The following is a 26692-nucleotide window of genomic DNA, read 5'->3' on the forward strand; positions in this document are numbered from 1 at the left end:
CCAGGCATGTGCCCTGACTTGGAATCAAACCCATAACCGTTTTGTTTGCAGTCCAGCACTCAATCCAATGAGCCACACCAGCTAGGGGTGGTTCTTCATAATTCTTGATTCCATGTGTTGGTATCAGCACATTTGAGTAAGCACTCTTTTCTTCCAGAATTTATAGCTTCACTTCAGCAGGGAAAGACCTTTATCAGTCAGCTCAGGCTGTAGATGGAAGAGCTGGTGGTGTTTATGTGCAGGTGAGGCATATTATGAACATCTCCATTGGCCAAGGCCACTTCCATACTCTGAGATTGAGGGGTAGATGCTGGTTGAGTTTTATGGTTGGCTGGGCTCCCTGACTGAGTAGTGCTGCTAGGTGTGCACTGCATTCAGAGTGGCTCACTTGCTTGACTTTGAAATCACCTGTTGTCTGGTGAGACTACAATGATGGAGCCACTGGTTAGACTCCATGATTGGACAATGCTACAGGGTGGACCTTGCAATGGCTCCTGTTTCAGTGAAGTTTCAAGCTATGTTCCTCAGCCTAATTTTAAGTAGGCTGTGCTCCACGTTTAGGAGGGGCAACGTGCAGGACTTCACTGTCAGATCTGACCCCATGCTATGGTCTGTTATAAGGCACAGCAGAAGCCTGTTCCCTGAATTAAGAAGGGCCATGGGTTGGCAACACAATCAATAAGGCTGCTTGCTGTGCTCTGCTGTTCAGCATGGTTTGGCCACACTGAATTTGGGATGGGTCTCCAGCTATATTTTGCAGTTGGTGGGGCTAATGACTCCATTGTTGGGCCAGATTAACCAGGCTCCTTCATTGGGTGGGGCTTAAACTAGGCTTTATGAGTGAGTGAACTCACTGGCTAGGCTGCTGTATCAGTGAGGTCACAGGTTGTTTTGACAATTGGGCAGGGCCATAGGCTGGGCTCTGCTGTTGGACAGAGCTATCGACTGGGTTCCATGGCTTACCGGTATAATAGCCTTGTCCATTTGGCTTCTGAGTTCTCTGGCCAAATTTACTGAATGGTCAGGACTGAGAACTACTTTCAAAAGGTGAGCAGAGTTGGAAAGTTGCTTTACCACTTGGGTGGGATAGTAGAATGGGCTCCATAGCTGCTATTACCTGACTGGGGACACAAATCAGGTAGAACTGTCAACTAAGTTTCCTTGCCATATGGGACCCACTGGCTCAGCTCTGCAGAAGAGGAGAGCCACTAGCTGGGATATCTGCTCAGATACCACTACACACAGGAATGTGGCCCTCCAAGGTCTATGTGCTGGTTGCCGTAAGTCCCACACCTGCTTAAGTTTCTATTAGTCATCTAATAGACATGAATCACCTAGCTTTTCTAGAAGCCAAACTACTGAATAAATGAAGATGTAATAAGGATGGATTACTGCTCATGCATATTTAAATATTTGCAGGTGGCACTAATCTGTCATTCCCTCCTTCTCCAGGAATATGATATTGCTTTCAAATTACTATTTTTACCATAGAAAACATTAGTTTCAGGCCTTCGGCTTGACCTTTCCTGAAATAGCCATTGCTATTTTGTGGGTTTATGAATGGTAGGTTAAAGAACCAGTTTGGTTAACGACTATGTGAGTCCTGATTATACATTTGGGATCTTGGGAAATGACTGCTGAGTGGCCCCACGGATTGAGTGGACTCACCATAGATGAATATTACCTTACCTCTATACATTCTGCTCTAACAGGGGTCATGATGGTGCTTTGGGTCTGTAGGTATTAGGATCAGTTCAGATACTGTATCAACAAAACTTAATACTTGGTTATATTTGGTTTTTTCCCTTCTTTTCTGGTTTTTTTTTGGGGGGGGAGGGTCTGGTACATGGATACTTGAATAAATGGCCATGAGTCCTCTCAGTGAAGAACTCAGAGAATCACTACTATGTACATTTGCTCATTTCTGTCATCAGGTTCTAGGTCCAAAAATTTGCTCGGGCCTGGAAACTGAGCATAACATTTTGACTTTCTATTGGCATAGCTGACATCAGCCATCTACTTTTACTTAGTATTGATTGTGTGTGTGTGTGTGTGTGTGTGTGTGTGTGTGTGTGTGTGTTCTTGTGGCTATACTTCCATCTTGTCTTAACAAAACCATGTCCTATTAGCTATCTCTATCTATCTCTATAGATATCCATAAGCCACCACCTCATGGTCTTATTCTCACCTTGCAGCTTACAACAGATTACTTCACTTAGCTCTGAAATTTAAATTCTGCCACATGATTCTATTATTCTTAAATATAATTGTTTTGTTTACTACCCAGGAATCCAGCTGTGTGAAGCACTCCTACATTATTTTAACCCACAGAAAACAGCCCTGCTGAGCATCTCAAGGATGCTGGTGCCCCCTCAGAAGTGTGTTCCTTGTTACCTTGTTCCTTTAGTGTCTCTGAGGCCTCCTGAAGACACACTCACATGACGGATGGGTTTTCCAGTTGTGGAGTGTAAGGCTATGCCATCTTCCCTATGACTTTGGATCCCCCTTTTCCATAGTCAGCCCTGGCAAGTCAGGTATTTCTTCCTCCACTTCCTCTAGTATGAACCTTGCCTTTGAACAAGCCTCTAGGACACAAGTGGCAAACACAAGGGCCCTTCACCTTGTTTTATCCAGCCCAGCACCTTGTTTCTACTTGGCGGCAGTGCCGAACTCTTGCTTAATTGTTAAAGAGTAGTTACATTTATACAGTCCTAACATTACATTCCTCCCTTTGAAGGCAACCATGAGGCTGATGTGGCCCCTGGTGAAAGTGAGTTTGACACCCCTGCTCTAAGAGCTCCCCAGGAGCATAATAGAATCATCACCTTGGTCTTTTACAGGCCAGTTACACTCTCTGACACAGGAGGGTGCACCTGTATCAACAATTTTTCCTTTTTAGTTTCATATTCCCTTTTCTTCATTCAGAATCCACTCCCAGACTCAGTCCTCTGGTACCTGTAGGTATATGTTGGTCAGCCTGGAGTTCCATTGGAATAGAAACCCTCTCCTCACCTAGTCACTCCACCCAGGACTTGCCAATTGAGTCATGCTGAAAGGACTCTGCATATTTTTTATTCAAGTAAGGAGGGAGATTGGGTAGAGGGTCTGTCTTCCAACAAGGGGCAGAAGATTCTTCTGCAGACCAGTGGATGTAGGGAACCTGGAGTTCAGAGTTCTCATGTAAAACTACCTAGAAATCCCCATTCTTGATAGAAAACTACCAGGACCCCCTACTATATAAGGGTCTTGATTTTGGCACAAGAGGCCAAACTGAGCCTAGAATTCTGCTTTTTCTAAAGTTTTGCATTCTTAACATTAGAACCTGTTTCAGGCCTTTCTACTGTCTGTCTTTCAACTACAGGCATGAGCGTCTCTTTGCTTTAGGTGGTGACTATAAATTTAAGCCTGTCATGTACGCTTTTTGACACATTTGTCACACTTAGCAAGCGCCACCAAAATCCACAGTTCTTATAGCTACTATTTCTCCCTTTGTAAATGCCAGAAAGTTGTACCAGCTAGGACCTCTTCCCCTCTGCTCATCCGGTTTCCTACAGGTGAACTTTTGTCAGTGACACTGTTGTAGCATCCAGGCACTATCAATATTCTGCCTGTCACTGCCTGGCTAGACAGTGATCCAACCCAAGTATCCCATCCTTAGGGCCTGATTGCTACTACCATTTTCTTGTGATCCCTCAAAGAAGAGCCTGACATGAAGTCCCTTCAGTCAGTCGTTTATTGTGAGAAATCTCTCAGGAGAAGGAGCGGTCAGGGGAGCAGGATGGCATGGTGGAAAGCTAAGCGAGGATCTGGTCACAGCTGGGACTAGCTCCAGCCTGAGCTGGGTAGGGAGCATGAGTCATGCCACTCAGAGGTAGATTGGCAGCCAACCCTCACAGCAGCCACAGAATGACAAGTCGGTCCCCAAGGGTGATTTCCTGCAGTACCAGCAGCATTCAGTATACCGGTGAACTGCTTCCATTTGTTTCCTGAATAGCAAACACTTCCTTGAAAGTCTTCTCAAATTCCGCCTCCAGTCTAAGGCCCATTAAGCCAAAGTCATTGTACTAGAAAAAAAGATAAATAACAACAAAAGTAATGCCACTCATCCTCAGTGTTTAGAAACACTGCATTTGAGAATCATTGCTTTAATCACCAAAGTTACATTAACCAGGTTAAGACAAAAAATTCATGTGGCTAAGAGTAACTTCTGAGTCCAAGTGCACAACTGATTCATGTTAACTAGGCAAAAATGGGAAATGATGACCACATGTGGGGACTCTTTTTTTTTTAATTGCTTTGTGAAGCTTCTGGGTTATTCATTTATTTTTTATTCTTCTTTAATCTATTATCGTCCTCATTGGCTTGGCTTGTTTATTTTAGCAACAGAAGAATAATAATACATGCTCTTCGCAACAATCCAATATTAAATGCAACCAGTGACCTTCCTTTCACAGTGTCACATTATTCCCCCCTGCTGACCCCTGTTAACTATATGGACATTCACACGCAAAGGACTCTGCAGTTGGGGATCTCTGAGAGGTCTGACTGAATATATTTGAGGAGAGACAAGAACAACAACATGACTTTAGGGCACAATCTTTTCCTGAGGTTTGGAGCAAGGAAGATGTGACTGTTCCAAACAGGTGCCTGTCACCTTTCCCAAGGAGAATGAACTCTCAGGGCCCTGGGGTTCTGGCTGCAGGGACACCTCCTGACTCACTGTTACTCCGCCCAGGGAGCTTAAATCCTGAGTTTTAAAAGTGACTCACTTCCTGAACTCTTGCTGGTACAGGCTCATCATAAAGGATGCATTATTTCCTGGATACCAAAATTTCCCAGCACCAGGAAATGAGGGCAGAGTAAGTCTACAGAAAGAAAATTAAACTGAAGCAGGAGAGACACTTACCTTGTACGATGCCCTGTGGTTCTGAAAGATGAGGCGCATGTCCCGCACAAACTCCTCCACTTTGCAGTAACACCTCTTACTTAGCCTCTTCTTGATTTTGTCCAACCACATAGGTTCCCTTAGGTTTTGAGAAACTTCTTTGATCTGGTGGAGGAAAATATCATTGAGAGAATTACTGGCATAGTTCAATGTCTGCCTTCTGTGAATTCCCAGCACACCCAACAGAAATCCAAGGTGAACATAAAGACAGTTTGTGTCTCCTTCCCAGGGGCTGGAGATCTCAAATCCCACAACAGCCAGTGTCAAGGTCAGGTAACATCATGGCAGCTTGCATTCATGATCTATTATTGTTACTCACATAATAATAATATGGAATCTTCGCAAAAAATGTGCTCTCTGTATGGCAATATACTTTCAAGAGGAGGAACTCACATTTCTACAAAAGAAGGAAGATGTGAATGAAAAGCAACTTGGAAAGAATGAGTCCATATATGTGCAGGCATGCCCATACGAGTCTTCTGGAAGTTTCTCCAAACAGCTTTTGCTCTAAGACAGTCATGTTGGCTGAATGATTCTTTTCTGCAAACAGTTTCTGGGGAGTTTTCAGAGTGGCTGAAGTGTAATCAGAGGAGCAGGAGGGCTCTGATACCCTTTCTCTAACTCTACAACTGTTTGACTTCTCACATTGAGCAGAAAGGAGGAGACTCGGCATTTGGATTTGACTCACCAGCTGTTCCTCAGGCCCCATTGGCCTCGCCAGGACCTCAGATTCCCTGATGCACTGCTGACTTCCTGAAAACTCCTTTATCCTGCAGAAGATGCAACTCCACGGGCTCCTGAGAGGTCAGGTAAAATGAATAAGACAAAGTCTCAGAAACAAGCACCATTCCTATGGCTGCCTCAGTTCTTCTTTTAGAAATGGCTGATGGGAACAGCAGGTGCATGAAGTGAATACCTCCCAGAAGCTGTAAGACCCTTGTATCCATCAAAAGTAAAAGCAGGGGGTGAGTGTGTGGAGGGCTTTGTCAGTGTAAGTGGTGGGCTCTCCTTTCCCCATCTGAACTGCTGGGAGCACAGGGAGCCCTGTCCCCCAGGCCTGAGTGTCAGAGACAGGACCTTAACTTAACCCTGGGGACCTTAGGCCTTCATCAGCCAGTTGGGAAGGTGGTGAATTCAGGAAACTAGTCCATGTTTTCTGCCTTTTCTGGGTAAGCACAGAACACAAACAACTGGCATTTCCACTCCTATAAACAGTAGTCTCTGCTGGGAAAGTTCTGGAAAGGACAGTAGTAGCACTATGAAAGCAAAAGATGCAGCCACTGGCCTCCACCTCCCAGAGGAGAGAGGGGAGCATTACCCTCCTGCTGCCAGCATCTTTCAACAGCTCCCAGGATCATACTGCTGGACTTGCACATCCAGCACCATTCTGTCCCCATCGGGTCACAAGGAGGAGTTCAGCAGGGGGAGTGTGCATGGAAGGAGGAAGGGTCTATAAAAGGAGACAGGGGGCTGCATCTCACAAACCTCTCAGTCTCCACAGGAGGAAAGTGACAGTCCTCATGAAAGGATCTGGAACATGTGTCACAGCAGAAGAGTGTTCCTCCATCCAGGCAGATCTCACATATGTCTGAATTTCCCACCTGGAAGGTAAAACAATGACCACATCCCCAAGGGCCCCTGACCACCAGTGCTGTGGGAATCCAGGACCCATGGCCTTTGTGTGAACCTGCAGGGATGCCTGTGTGCTTCTCTGAACTCTGAAGGGACAGCACAGAGTGGATGTTTAGAAGAATTCTTTGTCTGCAGTGAATTTCAGGAGTGCCTGTGTGACCAGACCAGAGAAGTTTTGCCTATGAAACCAGAGATCCTAACACAGAAAGGCAGGCCAGAAAAGAGGATGATCTCATGAAAATCTGAATAATGTTATTCCCATGCAGACAAAATGAGTTCCTGAAATAGTGTTAAAAACCCATTTGTCTACACCACAATGGCATAATTTATTGGGTGGGCAGTGGAAATGGGAGATGTATTGAGAATTTGATACGATGGAAAAGACTTCTTAATGTAGAAAGTAATAAAAGATAAAAAGACAATAATTCACAATTACTTTGAGTCTTTTTTGTGGGTTCTGTGTTGAAAATAGTTGGGTTGGCTGGATTGGGATTCTGGCCATTTCTTTTGTTATCAAAAATGGTCGTATATGAGGGAGTGTAACCCCAAAAATGTCCTGCAAAGACCTCCCATTCAGTGTACTGGGGGGTTCAGACGCATATTGCCGGTGGGCTCTTAGATTCTCTGTCAGCCAGATGTGGCCAATATTTCATCCTGTGAGTATAGACACTCACAGATACCAGCATCATTCTCCAAAACTGATAATCCCTCTCTCCAAAAAACCAAAAGAACAACAACAACAAAAAAGAAAATGACAAACATAACCAGTTGTTAAGAATCTCACTTATATAATAATCTTTACAGGTGTGTCTCTCTGAATCTTTGCCCAGCTACACAATAGAGTCTTCCAAGGAGACTGTATAAGATACTAGTGTCCTAGTCTTGGCACTAGACATTGTGAATTACCTGGTCTGGATGGGGTGCAGGCATTGATATTCTTCATTGAGTCATAAAAGGGGTAATTTTGTGTATTGGAATCATCCAGGGGCTTTTAAATAACCCTAATATACAAGTTATAGCACAGGGTGATTAAAACAGATTTTTCTCTAGGGGGTAATCTAGATCTTCAGATGACCCCAGTGTGCAACCTAATGGAGATTTAGACTGAGCAGAGGCTGGTCAATAAGGCAGAGGGATATTATAAGTCCATGTTGAACTGGCCTGTAATGTCAATTCTAGGAAAGAGACTGACAGGAGTGTGGGTACTCTTGCCATCTCCTCCTCCTTCAGCCCTGGGCAGTGAGACCCAGTCTTCTCTGTCTACACCAATCAAAAACAAGCCTCACAAACACTGGACTCCTCTTGAGATGACTGAGGATTCCCTAAGTTGGCTGAAGGTCAAAATCCATGGGAATAACATCTACATCCTATCAGGGGATTGCTTGGAGGTAAAGTCTATGGAGAACTATTTGACTGACCCTCCATTGTGGATGTCATGTATCAATATTACTGCATCACATCCTATGGAGTGCTGTCCCCTGGAGTTGTGCAAAGGTGACTCTGCTTAAAATGTGCATCACTTTGTCACAATGAAAGAAATCAATGTATGATTTAGCTTAGACAGTGGAATCTTCCCTGGGTTTGGCAGACCTCAAAACAGGCAGCCATATGGTATCAGTGTGAGTAAAGATGCCCAGATTTGCTATGTGGTGGTGGTTTGATTCCTAACCTCCAGCTCAGCACCTTGATGGTTCCCTTGAGGTTGGATGCAGGGCCCCAGTAAAGGACCCAGCTGCCCTGCATGCATGTCTCAGTGGGTCTCATCTCTGCAAGTACATCTTGAACTTGGCTGCATGGTCTGGCCAGTGCCTTCTGCCTGATGCATGAAACCATCTTAGCTCTGCCTGCATGGTGGGGTGAATACTTGGCATGTTCCTCCCTTCCCTTCTGCTTTCTTAAAAATGCTGCTAACCACTCAAATTTGTACCTTACCTCTAATCTGCAGGCCTGCCCTGTCTATTTCTACTTCAAGTCCCATCTCTAAGCAACCCAGTGGACTAGAGTTCTGCCTCCCATACTAACAGGGAATCAAGAAGGTTTCCACCAAACAAATGCAAAGGATGCTTTAATACTGAGACACCCAACTCCAGAACCATCTACCTGACGTGGATGATGCATTTCCTATTCTCTGCTCAAAATACACAGCAGCATGTTCCAGCTGAGTGTGAGCGCACTTCAGAGAAAGGTGACAACGAGACAGGTAAAATACCAAGGGAAAAGGCTAGATTATTTGGGGATTTAGTACTTACACACAGGTCAGCTAAGATACTATTGTGAGAGTTTGATATTCTCCGCTGAAAAAAGAGAAAGAGTGACAATAATGAATGGGATATTTGCACCCATCATTTATTTATACAGCCATCTTTGAGGGATTGCATTCACAATCTATCCATTATTTCATACATACTTTTATGAAACCTATATATCTACAAAGAGAATTAAAAGTGCTAAAGTAGTACTGTTTGGCCCAATCTAGTTACGTGCCCTGGCTCTCAGACCCAAGGTGGGCCTATGTGAAGTCATGCAGGGAGAGTGGCCCAGCTTTCACTAAAGTAACTGGAGGAACCCTTCTGGTTCTCCCACTTTAAGGGACCCTCAAGCTTTCTTCTCTGTATCCCACCAGAGTAGCTGCAATGAGAGGATCAAGCTGAGGACTCATCATCCACAGCCTCCAGCAATCACAGACCCCAGATTCCTGCAATCCATGCCAGTGTCCCAGAGAAGAATTCCATCACCCTCTGAAGCTCTTCTAGGGTGTAGCTTCAAAGATAAATGAGTTCAAGGACTGCAGTGTTGCCATTCTTCTTCCAGAATGTCACCCACTTTTCTTCTCCATTCAAATCCCAGATATCAGTTAGGTGGCATTTCAGAGGTAACTGACTGCCACTCACTAGACCTATATTGCTCATGCACATTCAGTAGAATGACTTCCCCTCTAGATTCAAACAGCCTCAACCTTACTCTCCAGCCCAGGGCAGAGAGGTCATAGACAAGTGTCATCCACTGGACAATCACCTGAGAGGTGGCCATGTCACTGCCCACCTCCTTGTGTGGCCTAGATTCCCCCAGCCCTACCCATTATTCATTCTTCCATATTTGACAATAAATTTGAAAAATCCTTGAAGTTAAGGATATTGTTTGAATCTTCTTTAATGGATATTGGGCATTTAGTATGAACTCAACAATTTTATGTTCAACAAGAGAATGAATGAGTATTGTGTCACTTAAAATAGATTACTTGCTACTTCTTAAGCAAACATTAGCATACATTGTTCTTGAGGAATGTATTATTTCACAAAACAGAATGCATAAACCTGGACCTCACATCCCCAGTGGAAGATGAAGTCCCATTGGCCGGCTCTATATGACCTATTTTAGGATGATTCTGAGAATGTCTTAGATGGCCATTTCTACCTGAAGTACATAAAAAGAGTATTTCTTTCCTCTCCAAAGTACATAAGAAGAGTATTTCTTTCCTCTCCCACTACCTTAAGTTCTCATTCATACCCAGTCTTAGAAAAGCCATCACTTTGTCCTCCCTCTACACTACACATTATGTATTTGTTTGTTGCCTCCATAGTCTTTTTCCATAGAAGGAGAAATACTTTCACAGATAGAAAGGAGGCCTGACCACTCTTCTGCTGGAGACAAAGGGGCAGCATCAAAGTAAACAATTTTCTGGGCCAGGCCCTCCTATATACAGGGATCTCCCAAAATCTTCTTCCCCACAAGCAGCATTCTCATGAAGGCAAATAGTTTACCCCCTGAAAAGAATTCTGTGTGACTCTGTGCACATTTTACTGAGGATGTAAGAAGATGTAGAGTATCAGAAAAGAAACCTGTATTTTTGTTGCCTATCTCATGAAATGGTATATGGTTTCATATATGTCACAAGATAGAGTAGCTACTACACAGGGTTCATCCCAGCGATGGTGAGCAAACTTTACTCCATCAGATTTCAATACGCTTTGAAAGTAATAAACTTTTTTCTTTTTTTAAATTATTTTATCGTTGTTCAATTACAGTTGTCTGCATTTCCCCCACCCCAACCACACCCACCTCCTTCCTTTGCTTCCACCCTCCTACTTGGTTTTGTCCGTGTGTCCTTTTCAGTAGTTCCTGAAAACCCTTCCTGCCATTACTCCCTCCCACCTCCCCTCTGGTTACTCTCAGATTATTCTTGATTTCGATGTCTCTGGTTATATATTTCTTGCTTTTCTCTTTTGTTGAATAACCTTGATTTTAAAAATATCTAGGTTTTAGGTGAAGATGACCTTGTGATTTTATTATGAAATGTTTTTATGTATTGCATAAATATGTTTGCTTTTACAAATTTGACAACCTTATAATATCTGAATCTAGATAAACCTCATCTATGAGATCTACTTTAAAACCCCTTTATCATCTCTGTCTCAAATGGTTTGCTATTCAAAGAAGACTTTGCATACAACATAATGTTCAAGGTAACAACTCTGAAGGCACATGCAAAAAAGGATACTTAATTAAAATTATTGAATTGAGAAACCATAAAATAGTATATTTTATATGTAAAATCAGTTATGTGATAAAAATTTAAGAAAGTTATATAATTATTACCTTTTTTCTCCTTCCATATATTCTTGGAGGATTATAGAGAAATCCTTTCTGAAAAATAAAAATATCCAAGGATATGGTCAGCCTTGTTCCTTTGTGTGGGACTCTGGCATTTCTAACCTCCTCCCAGATATTTCTAACTTATGTCCCACTGTCCGCTCAAAGCCCAGGAAATGAGACACCATCTACCTCACCTGTTCTCTTCTCACCTGTTCTTCTTCTAGAATTCATCCATGGAACCCAGAAAATCCTCTTTAGAACCATTTTCCTTGCTCTTGTGCTTTTTCCTAAGTTATCAGAGATTTTCCTTCACAATCTCTGGGACACCTCTCACCCTCTCTCCAGTCCCACCAGTGCCACTCACACCTGCCTCCTCACATCAAGGCTATTCATTCAACTGAAACACACGTGTCTCACATCTACAGGGTGTCACACACTCTGGACAATGTTGGGCACATAATCATGGACAAACCCAAGAGGGGTCTAGAGAGACAAAAGGAATGCATAGAATGATAAGAATCATACAGTGGGAGAGGGGCCTCAATAGTGAGTTCAGGGTGCCCTGGGAAGGGGTGGCCAGGGAAGGTCAGTCAGGGAACATTCAGACAGGAGTGACATGGGAGCTGAGCCTTGCAGGTTGACTACAGGTTTCTTGGGCTGAAAGACAATGAAGTCATTTCAAGGCCCCACATTGTCTGAGATACTGTTTAAATATGTCATGTCACACCTCAGGAGACTCCCTGGTTCTGCACTGTCTATGTTATGAGTTTAAACTTCTTAGTCTGGCATTAATTTCCTACAAAAAACCCCAATTGGTGAATTATGCCATATCACCCACAATCCACCTACCTCATCCCACAGACTCACATTTATTGTAGTTCTGGCTTTTATATCACTCTATCCCTAAATTACTTCTGCCCACTTCTTTGACTCTGGTCCTTCTACTCTCTTTCAGTGCTGAAAGTTGTCTGCAAGCACCTGGGTCAGAATGACCTTTCCTTTCTCCAAGCCCCTGCATCCACCCTGACAGAGACCCTTTGACAAATGGATGGGTTCCCTTGTATAGAGATATGAGTGTAGGGAGCCTCCCCCTGGGGAAAGGATAAAGTCAGGGATTTGGGGTTATAAGTATAACTCAGCATATATTTGTGAACAAAAAGTGATGTTATCTTAGGGTGCAACCAGGAAAATCACATCAAAGCCTCCTGTCACTACAATACCTCCATCAGCCATCCTAGGGTTCTCCTGCCGCAGTACAAACTTCTCCTCCAGGCCTTCCATCTTTCACAGCCTCCTTTGACTTCAAATTCTCTGGGAGTGAACCAATGCCCATCCTCACTCTGTATGCACTTCCTCATGACTCCTGTAAGACCAGGGTAAGTTGACCTTGGGCCTTCCATCCTCACAGCTTAGACACAGGCCTCACAACACAATGGATGTGGAGTCACCCCACTGGGGCTCAAGACCACTAGAGCAGGAGTGTCTGGCCTCCCCTCTCAGACATCAGAATCCCCAAAAACAGCCTATAAATCCCCTCCAAGGAGATTGCCTGTTTTGTACACACATTTCTTTGACCTTTTGCAAAAAAAAGAAGTAATCATTACCATCAAAATCAACATTCTAAAAGTATTCCAAAATCACCTAAAAGGAGTGCTCCAAGAATCCTCTCTTTCTGAACAATGAGAGAATTTAAATTTGCTATTGAATTCTGGAGGCAGAGAACAGGCCAGACTCTCTGGAGGCCCAGGGGCAGTGTGCAGGCAGAGCTTCAAGCTGGACTGAGATGTCAGGTGGGGACCCCGCTGCTCAGAATGGCCCCATGGCCCCATTGGTGCCCTCCCTTACAGCATGTTCCATCCAGTTTAGTGGCATGACTGAGCAGTGATTTTTTCCTTTATTCCTGAATTCACAGACAGTCTGTAGTAAACATAATTGTGAAATGTAGCCAGTGGAAAATTTAAGTTATATATAAAAGATAATCATATGCTAAACATTATTAGTCATTAAAGAAATGCAAGTCAAAACCACAGTGAGATCACTTCACAACCACTAGCATGGCTATCATTTAAAATATCAGACAATTACAAGTGCTGGCCAGGAGAGAGAGAAATTGGAGCCCTCACACATTGTTGGTGGAAATACAAAATAGTGCAGCCAGTATGAAAAATATTTTGGTGTTTTATCAAAAGTTAAAAATAAACTTACCATATGAACAAGCAATTTCGCTCCTCTGTATATACACCCCAAAATTTGAACGTGCATTCAAATAAAAATTTGCACACAAATATTCAAAAGAACATTATTTGTAATCCCAAAGAGTGGAAATATCACAAACTGATAAAGAGATAAACAAAATGTAGTATATTCATACCATAGAATATTATATTACTTGATACTAAAAAGGAATGAAGTACTAACATATACTATTACATGGGTGAACCTTGAAAACATCACGCTAAGGGAAAGAACCAGTCACAGAACAGCTCACACTATATGATTCCATTTACGTAAAATACCTAGACTGGGCTGCATTGCTTCAGGCTGGGCAGGGGGGTGAGGTGGTAGTTGGCACTGACTACTGAGAGACATGGGGTTTCCTTTGGTGGGGGACAAGGAATGTTCTAAAATTAGATTGTCAATTCACAATCCTGTGAACATACAAACAAAACTCAACAATGAATCATGCACTCTAAGTGGTGACTTGTATGATTTGTGAGTTATATCTCGGGAAAGCTGTTTAAATATTATACATCAATTACATAAATTAATTCCTTACAGCTATACCATGAGGCATATTTTAATCATCATCTCTTTTTTAGATGAAGAATTTCTTCTCTTGAAGAGTCAAGAGAAGTACCATTTTACTCAGGTGAATCAGTCACTCTTGGCACAGCTGAGGCTGGGACTCAGGATTTCTAATTCTAAATTCTGTGATCTTCTCACCACTTCTAACACCCCGTCCTAGTAATAATGATTCAGAAGTGAGGAGATAGGAAAGCAGAGGCTGAGGGCCCCTTCCCATTTACTTCTGATTCACTTCTTGATTGGTTCTTTGGGTATTTCTGTGGTTACTTCCATGTGGTAGTGAGCATCTAATATGTACAGTGTCTTAAAGTATGAAAATATCATCTCGAGGTTCCCTTGCTGCATCTCTCAAGTGGAAATACAACCTCGAGTCCTTGAATGATGTATAATTCACATGGGTAATTCTGGACTTCTTGTCATTCCTTCACATAAGAGCTGCAAATTAGACCGTGAAACCCACCTTGTTTCAATTTCTTCTTATATAACATCCCTTTCACATGTCCACAGGTCACAGGAAGTATTTCAGAGTGAAAATCCACAGTGTTATCTCTGTACTTTCTTGACCCTGAAACAGAAGATTTCTTCAATTTGTATCATTTTACAATTGCACATGTACCCTTCCCCCCATGTTGAGTTTGTTCCTATGAAGTCATAGGGGTGCTTAGGAAACTTCATTCCACAAATCTCCAGAGTTTCAGAGCTTTTCAGTGGCATTTTTGATATTTAATGACAGAATGTCAACTTTCATAACACCTCTCAACCCCGCTACAACCAGCATGCTTTAGCAGAGACACCAGGCGTCAGCACAACTGCCTTAGCTCCCCATGCAGTCAGTCCCCTGATTCTTATGGGACAGTGACACATGCAGCTGCTGCCCTGGTAGAAGGGAGCTCTGCAGCTGGGCTATTTCCCTGCACTTAGGTCGCTGGGGACCAAGTCCGAGACTGTACCTGTCTCTTCCTGTGTGAGCTCTGACTCAGGAGCAGAGGGGACAGTGATGGTGTGACCTAATGGAGATGGTGTCTGCCTGCTGTTTGTGTTCACTGCTTTGCCTCACTTCTCCCCCACAGGATCCTGCCCTCTCCGCCAAGTTTTAGAGCCATGGTGGGAGAAGAGGGCTGTCAGTAATAGGAGGGCCCAAGAAGGGTGGTTGGCTTGATTCTCTCTCCTGCTTTACAGGTGAGGAAACTGAGGCAAAAGTGGTTAAGTGACTGACACAAGCCCAGACAGTCAAGAGACGGAAAGTCTTCTGACTACCATTCTGGGTCACAGAATAGTCAGCTAAATCATTTGTGGGCTTGTGTCCCATATATACCCTTTATATGGCAACCGTCGAGGCCCAACATGAAAGTTATCAGTTCAGTAGAGACAACAGCACCACAGTGCACCCTGAATCCCTGGGGTCTGGTTTAGATTTGACGCCAAGTAAATGGTCGGTCAGATTATCTTCCTTCTGCCCCTGACACATTTTGAAAACAGACAAAGTCGTATGCTTTTCTTAACAGTCAATAAAGCTACATGAAGCAATTAGGGAAAAGGATTTATTACTAAGAACACAGACTAGAGCACAAGAAATTAGGTGAATAATTATTGAAAATATATTCCCTTACTTTTCTTGCGTCTTGACAGGATTCTCTTCCTTAGGGTTCTGTTGGTACTATTTAAGTGGATTCTACGTCTGCCTCTCTTTTTCCCTGACAAAAATGAGAAAATATAATCACAATTACAGTCATGCTTTTTTTTTACAGATATTACTGTTTTTCTAAATTTCCATTTAAATGTAACTTCATCAAAGCCTGACTAAAGCATAAAGAACAATATATAATCCCTAGTCTTTAAACTACCAAAAATTAACCTTAGGCTCATCATCTATTTTATTTTTCATAACCCTGAAATATTAAACAAACAATTGAAATCAGCAGTTTACTTATAGCCCATGCAGCCATGTAATATGTGTTTAACAGATGCCAATCATGTATCTACTAATTTATTTATTGATACTCTTTCCAAAAAATACATGAGATCAAGATGATGATTACTCCCATTACAGAAACTAAATTGTTCTGAGAAAATTGAGGCAAAATTACCAAAAAAGTAAAGACATTTAAGGATTCTTTTTGGTGGAGAGATAGGAAAAAAATAGAAATTCTGTGCATCAAGGAAAACCCTGTGGTGGGCTTGCGGGTGAGAAGCACATTACACACATTATCTTGAATAAATATATTTGTACATTTGTGCAAAAAATGATGTGAAAGCAAAGTAACTGTGACCAAGGGCTTTGTCCACCTTGGTTTGAACAGATATTATAATCAGAGAATCTACCAGAAGATGACTAACCAAGAGAAATGGGTAGAATTGAGTCTTACAAAACCTTAGTTTCAAGCAGTAACTAAGGATTGGCTTAAAAGGCGTTACAGCAGAGAATGTTCCTCTATTTGTAACAAGTTAATTGGCTATGACTATGCATCTCAATGTTTGCTATCACTCAAATGTGTCATTTTTTATAAAAACTAGAGACATTTATTGAAGATACAAGATACAAGAAACATTGTACATAGGACAATGATACCTCAGTCCTCTTCAAAGTAGAGACCTTGAGACCTCACACAGTTCTCTCAATCACCATCAGCTGCCCTGTCGTATTTTTCTGGATCTCAATGATGGTCTGAAATCTCTTCCCATTCAAAGATGATTTTAGTTTTGAGTAAAGTTAGAAGTCACAAGGCACCAAATTTGGGCTATAGAGGGGCTGGGTCACCTGGGTGATCTGATGTTTCACCACAAGATGTGATGCATCAGCAGGCATGTTGTCATGATGAAGCTGCCAGTCACTACTTGCCTATAGCTGCGGCCTTCTGAATCATCTGAATAGTTTCCATGGAGGAATGTTATTCAAGCTTAATGCAAGATTTGTTGCTCTACTCACTCAGTCATTTGGAATATGACAGCCACACAGTATACAGCTCATTCAATGGCATCTACCGCCCCCACTGACTAGTACAGTGAAGTGTTCATTATTCTTGTGTGTGCATCTCAGTCCACTCTCCTTGACTGCCAGGTTACATCGATGTCATGCAAACCATTCTCGTTATAGTAAGAATGGCTGGACTTTTTCTGGACAGACTAATATAGATATACTTGATAAGACACTCAAGTTCTATCACCTCTTCAGCAACAGAGCATCTATAGTACATAATGATATTTTATTTGTTTGGTTTTTTAGTCATTACTCAGGATCAAAATACTGTACAACTCCATAGGTCACCAATTACATTATAGTTTGTAAGTTTAAGTGATCAAGACATAGGTATCTTTAGAGTCAACAGTCACAAGATAAAAGATTTTACCAAAAAAAGAAGTCCAAAAAGGACTTCCAGTTACAAATGGGGTTTTTTTTCATCCCGTTCCCATGAAGATCACACTGCAGAAATGAATTTACTAAACTACTGAGGTGTCACATGTAGTCATTGTTGAATCTCTTTCCTACACTGGGACTGCAATGATGCTACCTGCTGTTGGATAAGGGCCTTGTCACAGGTCTTGTAGGTCAGTCTATAACAGAGACTGGCCTGTTCAGTCTGGGCATGCTGAAAATGACTAAGAAATTGTATGGATGCGATAGTGACCTGGGCCACTGCTCAGGCCACAGAGTGAAACCTTAGTTCATTAAATCCTTTCTTTTCATCTAACCAAAAACTAATAGTATCATGCACATGGCTTAGGGGATATAGGGAATAGCTTTTAAAGGACTCTATTATTCCACAGACAAAATTCTTCAGGAAACATTTATCAAAGATCCTCCAGTCAGAGATACCCCAGACAAGCATGACTAAGAGGTCCAAATTTTTAGACACAAACACGAAACACTGATCCGCATGTACAATGCTCGGAGCAGATGCGGTAACAGACCCAATAATCAGATCCTTGGCACAATCTGAGTTAAAATTGTGAGACTTCACATTAACCATATAATCTTTCCCATTTGGTTGAAAAATGAATTCTACTGGACTTCTCAGTTTATAGCCCTCCAGCAATGTCTGAGTCAGAAGGCTATGCAGAGTGCCCTTCAGGAGGTCCAGTAGTAACTGCAGACAGCCATCCTTCAGATTTTGATTCAACCCAAGGATAAACAGTCTTGTGAAATGCTGGCATTGTGAAAGGTGAGATCGGGCACTTCTGAAAGACAGGTCCACCCTCACTGTTTCAGAAAAAAGAATTCTGTAAATCACTACTAAAATTTAAAAAATGTCAGCAGTCTAACTACAAATATATACCCACAACTAACTTGATCATATATATCCTCCTAGGCTTTTCTCTTTGCAAATGTTAGTATTTAAATAATATTTTTTATTACAAAAGTTGAATGTGTTTACTATTTTCATATGTACACATATACCTATAAAACACAAATAAAAATATAAACATCACCAATGACCACATACAACCACTGCATATATTTTTATGGATGAACTGCCATTAATTTTTCTATATATCCATATCTATATCATTGTACATAGAGAGACAGGTAAATATGTGTAAGCAAACATTTAATTATATAAAAACATATTTGCACAAATACATATGTTTATACACACACACACATATATATATTTCTACCACATGTACATATGCAACCTGCTTTCTTCATGTGCCTTCTTTGGAACATCTTTCTAAATTAATTAATAAGTATTCTTGACCCAGTAAAGAAACCATGTACTGAGGATGGCAGTGTCTCCCTATCAGCCTGGATCATTTAGCTCTGGGTGATTATGTGTGTGAGACATAAACCATTTTGATGAAGCCACTGTATTTTCAGGCCTCTCTATTACAGCATCTTAGCCTATATTCTACCTGACGTAGTAGTGGGGAAACCATCAGGGCCCACAGGTGACTACGGGCCACAAGGGCACAAGAAGCAGTGCCGTCCTAAACTCCAAAGGTGTGACTGCTTCACTTTGCCTGCTTACCTCCTTGATATATGATTCTCTGCCATCTCTTTTTATATCTTGTCCAGGCATGTCCTCTCTTTTTTCCTTCAAGAAAAGAAGAGAATAAAGTTAATTATTCAATGTATAAAGGACCCATGGACAAAGTCAAAGAGGGGAAGGACTGCGGGTGGGAAATACGGGTGGGTGGTGTGGGGAAAAAGTGGGCAAAATTCTTAACTACCAGTGTAGCAGCATGAGGTTGCTTATACAGTCATATTTTGCTGTGTGTGCACTTGGAAGACTATAGGAAATGACATTTCTTTGAAATTTTTTTTAAAAACACATGTAAGCATGTGTTTATTTCTGGAATCTCTATGCTGTTTCATTCATCTCTGTGCCTGTTTTGGTGCTAGTGCCATATTGTTTTGATTACGATAGCTTTGTAGTCCAGTTTGAAGTCAGGGCACATTATACCTCCAACTTTGTTTTCTTCTTTCTCGAGATTGCTTTGTCTACCCAAGGTCTTTTTGGTTTCATAAATTTTAGTATTATTCATCCTAGTTGTATGAAATATGCCACGGGCATTTTGATAAGGATTGCACTGAATCTGTACATTGCTTGGATAGAAATAAACCCAAAATTTCATGGTCAATTAAATTATGACAAAGGAGGTAAAATATACAATTGGAAAAAACAGTATCCTCAATAAAAGGTGATACAGATACTGTATAAGATACATGCAGAGGCAATTCTCTATGACATTTCCACATGCATCAAAGTATCTTTTCAAGGCTATTTCAAGGCCTTTATTCCTTCCTGGAGACTGTGGGGCAGAAGTTTTTTCCATGACTTTTCCAAATTCTACAGTTAACCCATATCATTGTTCATTTTCTCCATCTTCAAAGCCACCAATTGTGTGTTTTTCTGCATTTCCCAAAGCCACTTCCCCCTGTCTCCACAGCCAGAAACTGTTCTCCAGTTTTCAGTGCCAATTGATCATGTCAGTGGTACACAGATGTCTAAAATAAACTCCCCTTTCCAGATCCCTAGCTTTATTATATCTGTAGAATCCCTTTTGCCACCAAAGAAAATGCATTATAGGTTCCAGTGATTAGGATATGGATATTTTTTGTGGGATCATCATATTATTTTTACTTATTATTATAATAATGAAACTCAAGTATTAATAACCTTATTTTAACACCAAAAACAAGTAAAATCTTTTGCACTCTTACTTCTTTTCCTCTTGTGTTTTCCCAAAGTAGAGTTGTTTCCATTATGCACAGTATCTAGGAAAAGAGGTAGATATGAGGAAATAGAAATTAATAGCTAAAAGTTACCAATCCTAGGATGATTCATACTACAGAAGGAGTGAGTTTAGTTATTTGTTTATCATTATTCTCTTTTTTCTGAAGGAACTAAAATTCTCCTGAATGAAGAGGTAGGAGTCCAGGATGAGCCCTGGGTATCCCCCCCTACACCCCCTTTTTTTTATGGTTTCACTCAATGGAACTTAAAAAAAAACTCCTAAATACCTACTTATTTCAAGTTACTCACAGATAGGAATAGGTGCCCAATCCTGTCTAGGTCTTAAAATTTTTGTAGGAATTAAATAGCATCTTATGGCAAAAAGTTGATAATAAAATGCTACATAAATTAGACATATGCGGAGTATATCCATCAGAAATTTGTGCTGGGTTAAGAATAATTGATTGGAAGTCTCCCCTACTGACAATTAAGTAGCATGACCAGTTGTCCTTAAAGTCTTTGTAAGGTTGTGAAAAATGACACTATTGTCTTACTAGGAGAAGTGCCAGTACATCTTGTTTCCTTGGGTTCCATAGATTTTAGGTGTGACAGCGATGGAAATAACTGCATAAAATTAAGGTGTCATTACTAATATAGTAATGCAGCAAACTAGATGTTGCCATTTTAAGTTGTATTTCTACAATATCCATATATAATCCACAGTGCTCATTCTGTGGAACATGACTTTATAATTATCTCTTAACACCCTGCTGTTCCTTAAAGGGTCAGGTCAAGAAAAGGCAGAGAATGGCATAGAGAGATGGACTGGACCTCCTGTCACACTCCACCTGGGGTCCCGGGTAACTATGAACTCACCCTCATGCCATGACCTTCATGCAGCATCTTACCTTGACTCCTTCCACTGCTTGGCTCCTGACCTCCTGGCACATCTTTTGAGAAGCACATAACACAGGAACACTGGTCACTTCCATGTGCTGGTAGCTCTGAATCTGGGCAAAATCGTAATTTATGAAAACTCTTATCAGATGCCCCAGTGACCCTATTTTTGGTACCCTTGTGGATTTTTGTTTTGCTACTTCTTCCTCTGAAATACAATATTAATCCTCTCTATATCTGAGTCTTCCTTTAATTCTCCTTTTTTTCTTCTCTTGTCTTTTTATCTTATCTCTGTTTCTTTAAAATATGTTTATCTTGTTCATCACAGGGTAATAGACTAAAGATAAGCTCTTCAGATCTCCTTCTCTACCCATTTGGGGAGCTTCTAGTTCACAAGAAATTAAAGAGAAACAAGAAAGTTACTGTCCACAGATCCTGAGACAGTGACTAGGGAAGAATTTCTGGTGCTCCTGTGTGGCACACTGATATTCTGAACTAAGGTGAACTGCATCCCTGGAAAAAGTACACCTGCTCCAATAATCACACCTGGGCTCTGACAGAGCCGTGTTATTCCCATTCTTCGCACCCAATTCTACTTCCTCTACTTTTATTTTTCTATTTGTAGCCATAAGGATAAAATTAGAAGACTACATTTTTCCAGCAAAAGAGAAACTAACAGTTCTTTGAAAATTATAAAAGTAGCCCTGGCTGGTGTGGTTCAGTGAATTGAGCTCTGACCTGTGAACCAAAGGGTCACTAGTTCAATTCCCAGTCAGGACACATGCCTGGGTTGCAGGCTAGTTCCCCAGTAGGGAACATAAGACAGGCAACCAGTGCTGTTTCTCTCCCTCTTGTTCTCCCTCCCTTCACCTCTCTCTAAAAATAAATAAGTAAAATCTTTAAAAAACAAAAAGAAAATTATAAAAGTAACTACCAGACCACTTTTAAATTCATCCCAATTGGCCAATGACTACTTATATTACCAACCACATTTAAAGTCAGCTAGTCAGTTGCAGCCATACACTTCTCAAAGTCAGCCAATCAGCAACAACCACATTCCAGAAAGCCCACACCTATGGCTAAATTTAACCTGTTCAGAATCATTCCTGTTTCTGAAAGTCCTCAGTCCCTGAAACACATACTTCCCAAAACTCTTTACAAAGTCAGCAGTTTCTGGGGTTTTTTTTTTAAATTGTGTCCAGTAAGTACACTGTCTCCTCCCACCATGCACCTTGCTTAGTGAGCAATGAATCCCGCTTTTAGCTTCAGATATTGCATAAGGGCTATCCCTTTAAAATGGAGTTCCCACCAAGGTCATCTTGAAGACTCTTGCTGGACTGTCCTGTGGGACCCTTGGACCAACGGGGATAATTCTCCAGCCTCTTGTGCCCACTTCAGGTTATGTTCCTGACCCACTGCCAAGTGAACTGTCTTAACAACTACTTGACCTTTGGCATGTTTCATAAATTGTTATTCCTGAATTTTCTTATCATTTAAACATGTGTGTGCAGTCAGGTACAAAATAGACATTTCGTTGGGAAGTACACCATTTAGCAAATATTGTGTGAACGTGTTTATACTTTTACTGCTTCACTTAATCTCCCTCTGTTGTCTATTATAAAATGTCCTATATCACACATGCTTGTTCCTCATTTTCCTGTGCTTCTTGAATGTTAAAAGAAAGTCATCCAAAGCAAATGGATGGAGACATAGACTGGATATGACCCCTATATAAGCCAGTTCCAAAGACTAACTAATGGATGAGACAATAGCCAATTTGTGCAAAGATTTTTGGTCACACTTAGTCATGAATTCCTCACCAAAATTTTCATGAAGGCACTTGACATCTTTTCAATTTGTGAAAAAAAAAACATTTTGTTTAACACATAACCTGAGGTCAAATATTACTATGTAATTGATCATTTGTCCCCTTTTTTGTCTCTGTTTGGTGAATAAACTCCATGACCCACTCACATGCAGGACACCATTCACACTTATGACTGAATGTTGTGGCCACGGCTGTTTGTCCTGAGCCTGTCTTTGCCAAAGCTTTTGGAGGACTGGTTCTACCAGTTCTCCACTGGTAGAACTCCACTTCCTGTTAGTGCTCTCACTGCGATCCTACCTGTTGCACGTATCGTAATAAATGACAAAGCTTCACAGGTGACGACTTTGGGTTTCGATGGGGAATTTGTGACACATCAAAAGTACAAAATTCACATCATAATATTTCCCTAAGAGAGTAAAATATCTAAAAGTCCCCATTTCCCAATCACTAAATATTACTTTCAGACCATTACCTAAAAAAACACCTTTTCGGAGTTCAGAAGATGGCAGTGAAGTAGATGGGACCTAAGCCCATTTATTCGTGCACCCAACTGGGACGCTTAGCCAATCTTCCAAAAAACAGTGTGAACAGACAACAGAATCTTAGCTGATAAGAAGTTTGGAAGCCGAAGTATGCAGAGGACATTTCACAGCTGGTGGTAAAGAGGTTTTATAGGCTGGTGGGGCAATCCCTTGGGCCTGTTGCCAGAAACTGCAGCTACCTTGGGAACATTGGAGGGGAGCCAGGTGAGTGATAGCAGCCTAGTGGCTCCTTGCAGGGACCTCTCGTGCCTTTGTTGGCAGCAGCTTGGCCAACAAAGAAGGAAGAGTGTGGCTCCATTTGCTCCCACTCAGTGCATCTCATGAATTGATCAAAGGGGTGCAAAGCGAGGTGCCTTATCTGCTCCAGCCTGGCACAGCTGTGCAGAGCGGAGAGTGCAGGCCACACAGTGCTCTGAGGGTGTAGGCTGGACACTGGGCACCTGTGATTATTGTAGCCCAGACTGAGCCCTCATCCCTGCTGACCCACTGGGAAGGAAAAATGGAGCTGAGCCCCACCGCCTCTGCCAGCAAGAACCAGGAGGATCTGCAAAACTGGCTTGACAGGCTTTTTTTTTCAAATGTAAGACAGCAAAAGACCTGGGGCTGAGAGAAAACCAGAGACAGATCCAGAAAAAAGTCAGAAGGTGAACAGCAATGGCTGAGAAAAATTTTACTTTGCTTTTCATCAGAATTTGTATATTTTTTATTTCTCTTCCTTCTTTCTTTCTATTTATTTATTTATTTATTTCTTCTGTTCCAAGTTATTTGTTTTTATTGTTTGTTTTGCTTTTTATTCCCCCTTCTATATTGCACTTTAACCTTTCTTCTTTCACTACACTTGTATTCCAAATAACTCACTACTCTTGGTCTTTTACTTTTTGTTCTTTTTATTCAGATTATACATTTCTAATCATGCTATTATTATTCCAAATCCCACACATCGCCCTCCCCTGGTGTCAATCCATTTTGCCATCCTCCTGAGCTTTATTATGGCTGGTATAAACTTTATTTTATCTCACACTGCACCAAGTTTCTATCCCTTACTCTCACTATTTCTCCTCCATCTAACCTCGCAAAAATGCCCTTCTTTCTTAAGTCAGCTCACATGCTTTTTCCCCTCTTATGAGTCTTATTTCTTTTCCACCTTTTACCAACAGTGGCTTGTTGAGTGAAATACCATGGTTATTTCTGTACTTCTCCAAAGGAACTTCTGTTTGTACACTATTTGTTTCTGCTTTAAATCCCATAGAATACTCCCCACTATCTTACTCCATTTCACCTTTCCCCTGCCCCTGATCTGTTTTGGGTGCTGCTGATGAAGAATTTTATTTCATTGTTCTCTCTCTCTTTCTTTTTTTTTTCTTTCCCCCTCTCTCAACCTGGGTGTTACTCCTTACTCTTATGGGTTTTCTTCCACCACCCTCTCAAAATCATTTTTCTTTACTGTAGATATCTTATTCACTTTTCACTTTGCTACAATATTCTTATATCCATTTACCTTTATTAAACTTCATTCAGCTGTCCTTGCTATCGACCCTGCTGTGTTTTTTCTGCAATTCTGCTCCTGTTGGTCCAGTGCCTTTTCAATTTTACTTCAAACCTCATAGTATATGCTTCCCTTTTCTTACCCCATTGTTCCCATCAACGTTTTCATGTTTTACTTACATTTAAAATTTTGTTCTCTCCCTTTCTTCACCTCAGTTCTATCCCAACTCTTGTCAATTCTCCTCCCTCTTATTACTCAATAACATTTTCCCCTCTTTTAGTCATCTCACATTCCCTTTGTCATCTCATATCCCCTTTGTTATAATATCTGCAGTCTCTCTTCACCTTTAATAATTTTTACTCAATTTTGGTTGAGATTGCTGCTGTGGGAGGGGTTTCTTTTTTATGGCATATGTTTTATTGTCTGGTAATACAACTGTGTTAACCAACACCTGTACAAAGCATACAAGACAACGTAGGAGCTGTCACTACCAGAAAGCCCACTGCAGGAAGAACCCACCAACAAAGAAGCCACCTAAGTAAAGCCCTAGCACAACAAGAGAGCCTTCACAAATGAAAGAAAGGGCAACACTAGAGTATCCAGACAAAGAGGACAAAGAGAATGCACCACTGAGCCCCACAGAACCCCTACCACAGAAATTCCCTCCCCTGAAGAGAGCTGGCAAAGCAGAGCATCCAGAAATGCAGAAACAAACAAAAAGAGTCAACTAAAATGGGGAGAAAAAGAAAGAACCCACAAGTGAAAGGAATGGAAGTATCCCCAGTAAAAGAGCTAAATGAAATGGAGGTAAGCAAACCAGCAGAATGTAGAATTCAAAATAATGGTTATGAAGATGTTCAAAGAACTCACAGACAACTACAAAGAACTCAGTGGACTACAACAGCATAAAAAAGAAAAGAGAAAATATACACAAGAACTAGGAAGGAATGAAGAATACAATATCTGATATTAAAAGAAAAAAAAACTAGAAGGAATTACAATCAGGCTGGATGAAGCTGAGGACCAAGATAGTGAGCTGGAAGACAAGGTAGAAAAAATAACTAGGTAGAGCAACAGCAAGAAAAAAGACTAAAAAAATATGAGGATATCTTAAGGGAACTTGAGAACGACATGAACCACAACAACATTCAAATCATAGGAATACCAGAGGGAGAAGAAAAGGAGCAAAGGATAAAAACTGGTTTGAAAAAATAATGACAAAAAACTTCCTTAGCCTGGAAAGGAGAAAAGCCATAGAAATTCAGGAATCACAGAAGGTCCCAATCAAGATGAACCCAAAGAGGCCCACTCCAAGACACATCAAAATTAAAATGGCAAAAAATCAAAGACAAGAGAGAATCTTAAAGGCAGCAAGGGAGAAACAGGAGGTAACATACAAGGGAGCCCTGATGAATCTAGCAGCTGACTTCTCAGTGGAAATGCACCAAGCTAGAAAGGAATGGCAAGAAATGTTCTAAGTAATGAAAATCAGAGGCCTGCAACCAAGACTACTTTATCCAGCAAGGCTCTCAATTAAAATGAAAGGCAAAATAAGGAGTTTCCCAGACAAAAGAAAGCTAAAAGAATACACTGGTTTGGTTCCTCCACCAAATCAGCATTGCAAGATATGCTAAAGAGACCAGAAATGCAGAAACAAACAAAAAGAGTCAACTAAAATGGGGAGAAAAAGAAAGAACCCACAAGTGAAAAGAATGGAAGTGTCCCCAGTAAAAGAGCTAAATGAAATGGAGGTAAGCAAACTGCTTTAAGAAGATGAAGAAAGAGTGA

At 41.2% G+C, this 26692-nt stretch overlaps 1 protein-coding gene across 4 annotated transcripts in view; it reads right to left on the minus strand.

Annotated features, from left to right (window-relative positions):
• Window positions 1-3715: 3715 nt before the first annotated feature.
• The window catches only part of LOC123828251 (nuclear body protein SP140-like), a 53153-nt gene continuing 30176 nt past the window's right edge, over window positions 3716-26692 (minus strand). For all 4 annotated transcript variants that reach the window (XM_045853076.1, XM_045853058.1, XM_045853067.1 and 1 more), the window contains exons 8-20: window positions 21060-21161; window positions 20139-20192; window positions 18943-19008; window positions 15586-15669; window positions 14436-14540; window positions 12391-12533; window positions 11174-11221; window positions 8827-8871; window positions 6431-6546; window positions 5634-5742; window positions 5265-5342; window positions 4907-5050; window positions 3716-4064 (exon numbers count right to left, since the gene is read on the minus strand). In XM_045853076.1, coding sequence (XP_045709032.1) covers window positions 3954-4064; window positions 4907-5050; window positions 5265-5342; window positions 5634-5742; window positions 6431-6546; window positions 8827-8871; window positions 11174-11221; window positions 12391-12533; window positions 14436-14540; window positions 15586-15669; window positions 18943-19008; window positions 20139-20192; window positions 21060-21161 — 1205 coding nt within the window. In that variant the 3' untranslated portion in view covers window positions 3716-3953. The remainder of the gene's footprint in view (window positions 4065-4906; window positions 5051-5264; window positions 5343-5633; window positions 5743-6430; window positions 6547-8826; window positions 8872-11173; window positions 11222-12390; window positions 12534-14435; window positions 14541-15585; window positions 15670-18942; window positions 19009-20138; window positions 20193-21059; window positions 21162-26692) is intronic.

This window comes from Phyllostomus hastatus, unplaced genomic scaffold (genome assembly GCF_019186645.2).
Source record: "Phyllostomus hastatus isolate PE091 unplaced genomic scaffold, TTU_PhHast_1.1 phas_contig_137, whole genome shotgun sequence".
NCBI classification, from domain to species: Eukaryota; Metazoa; Chordata; class Mammalia; order Chiroptera; family Phyllostomidae; genus Phyllostomus; species Phyllostomus hastatus.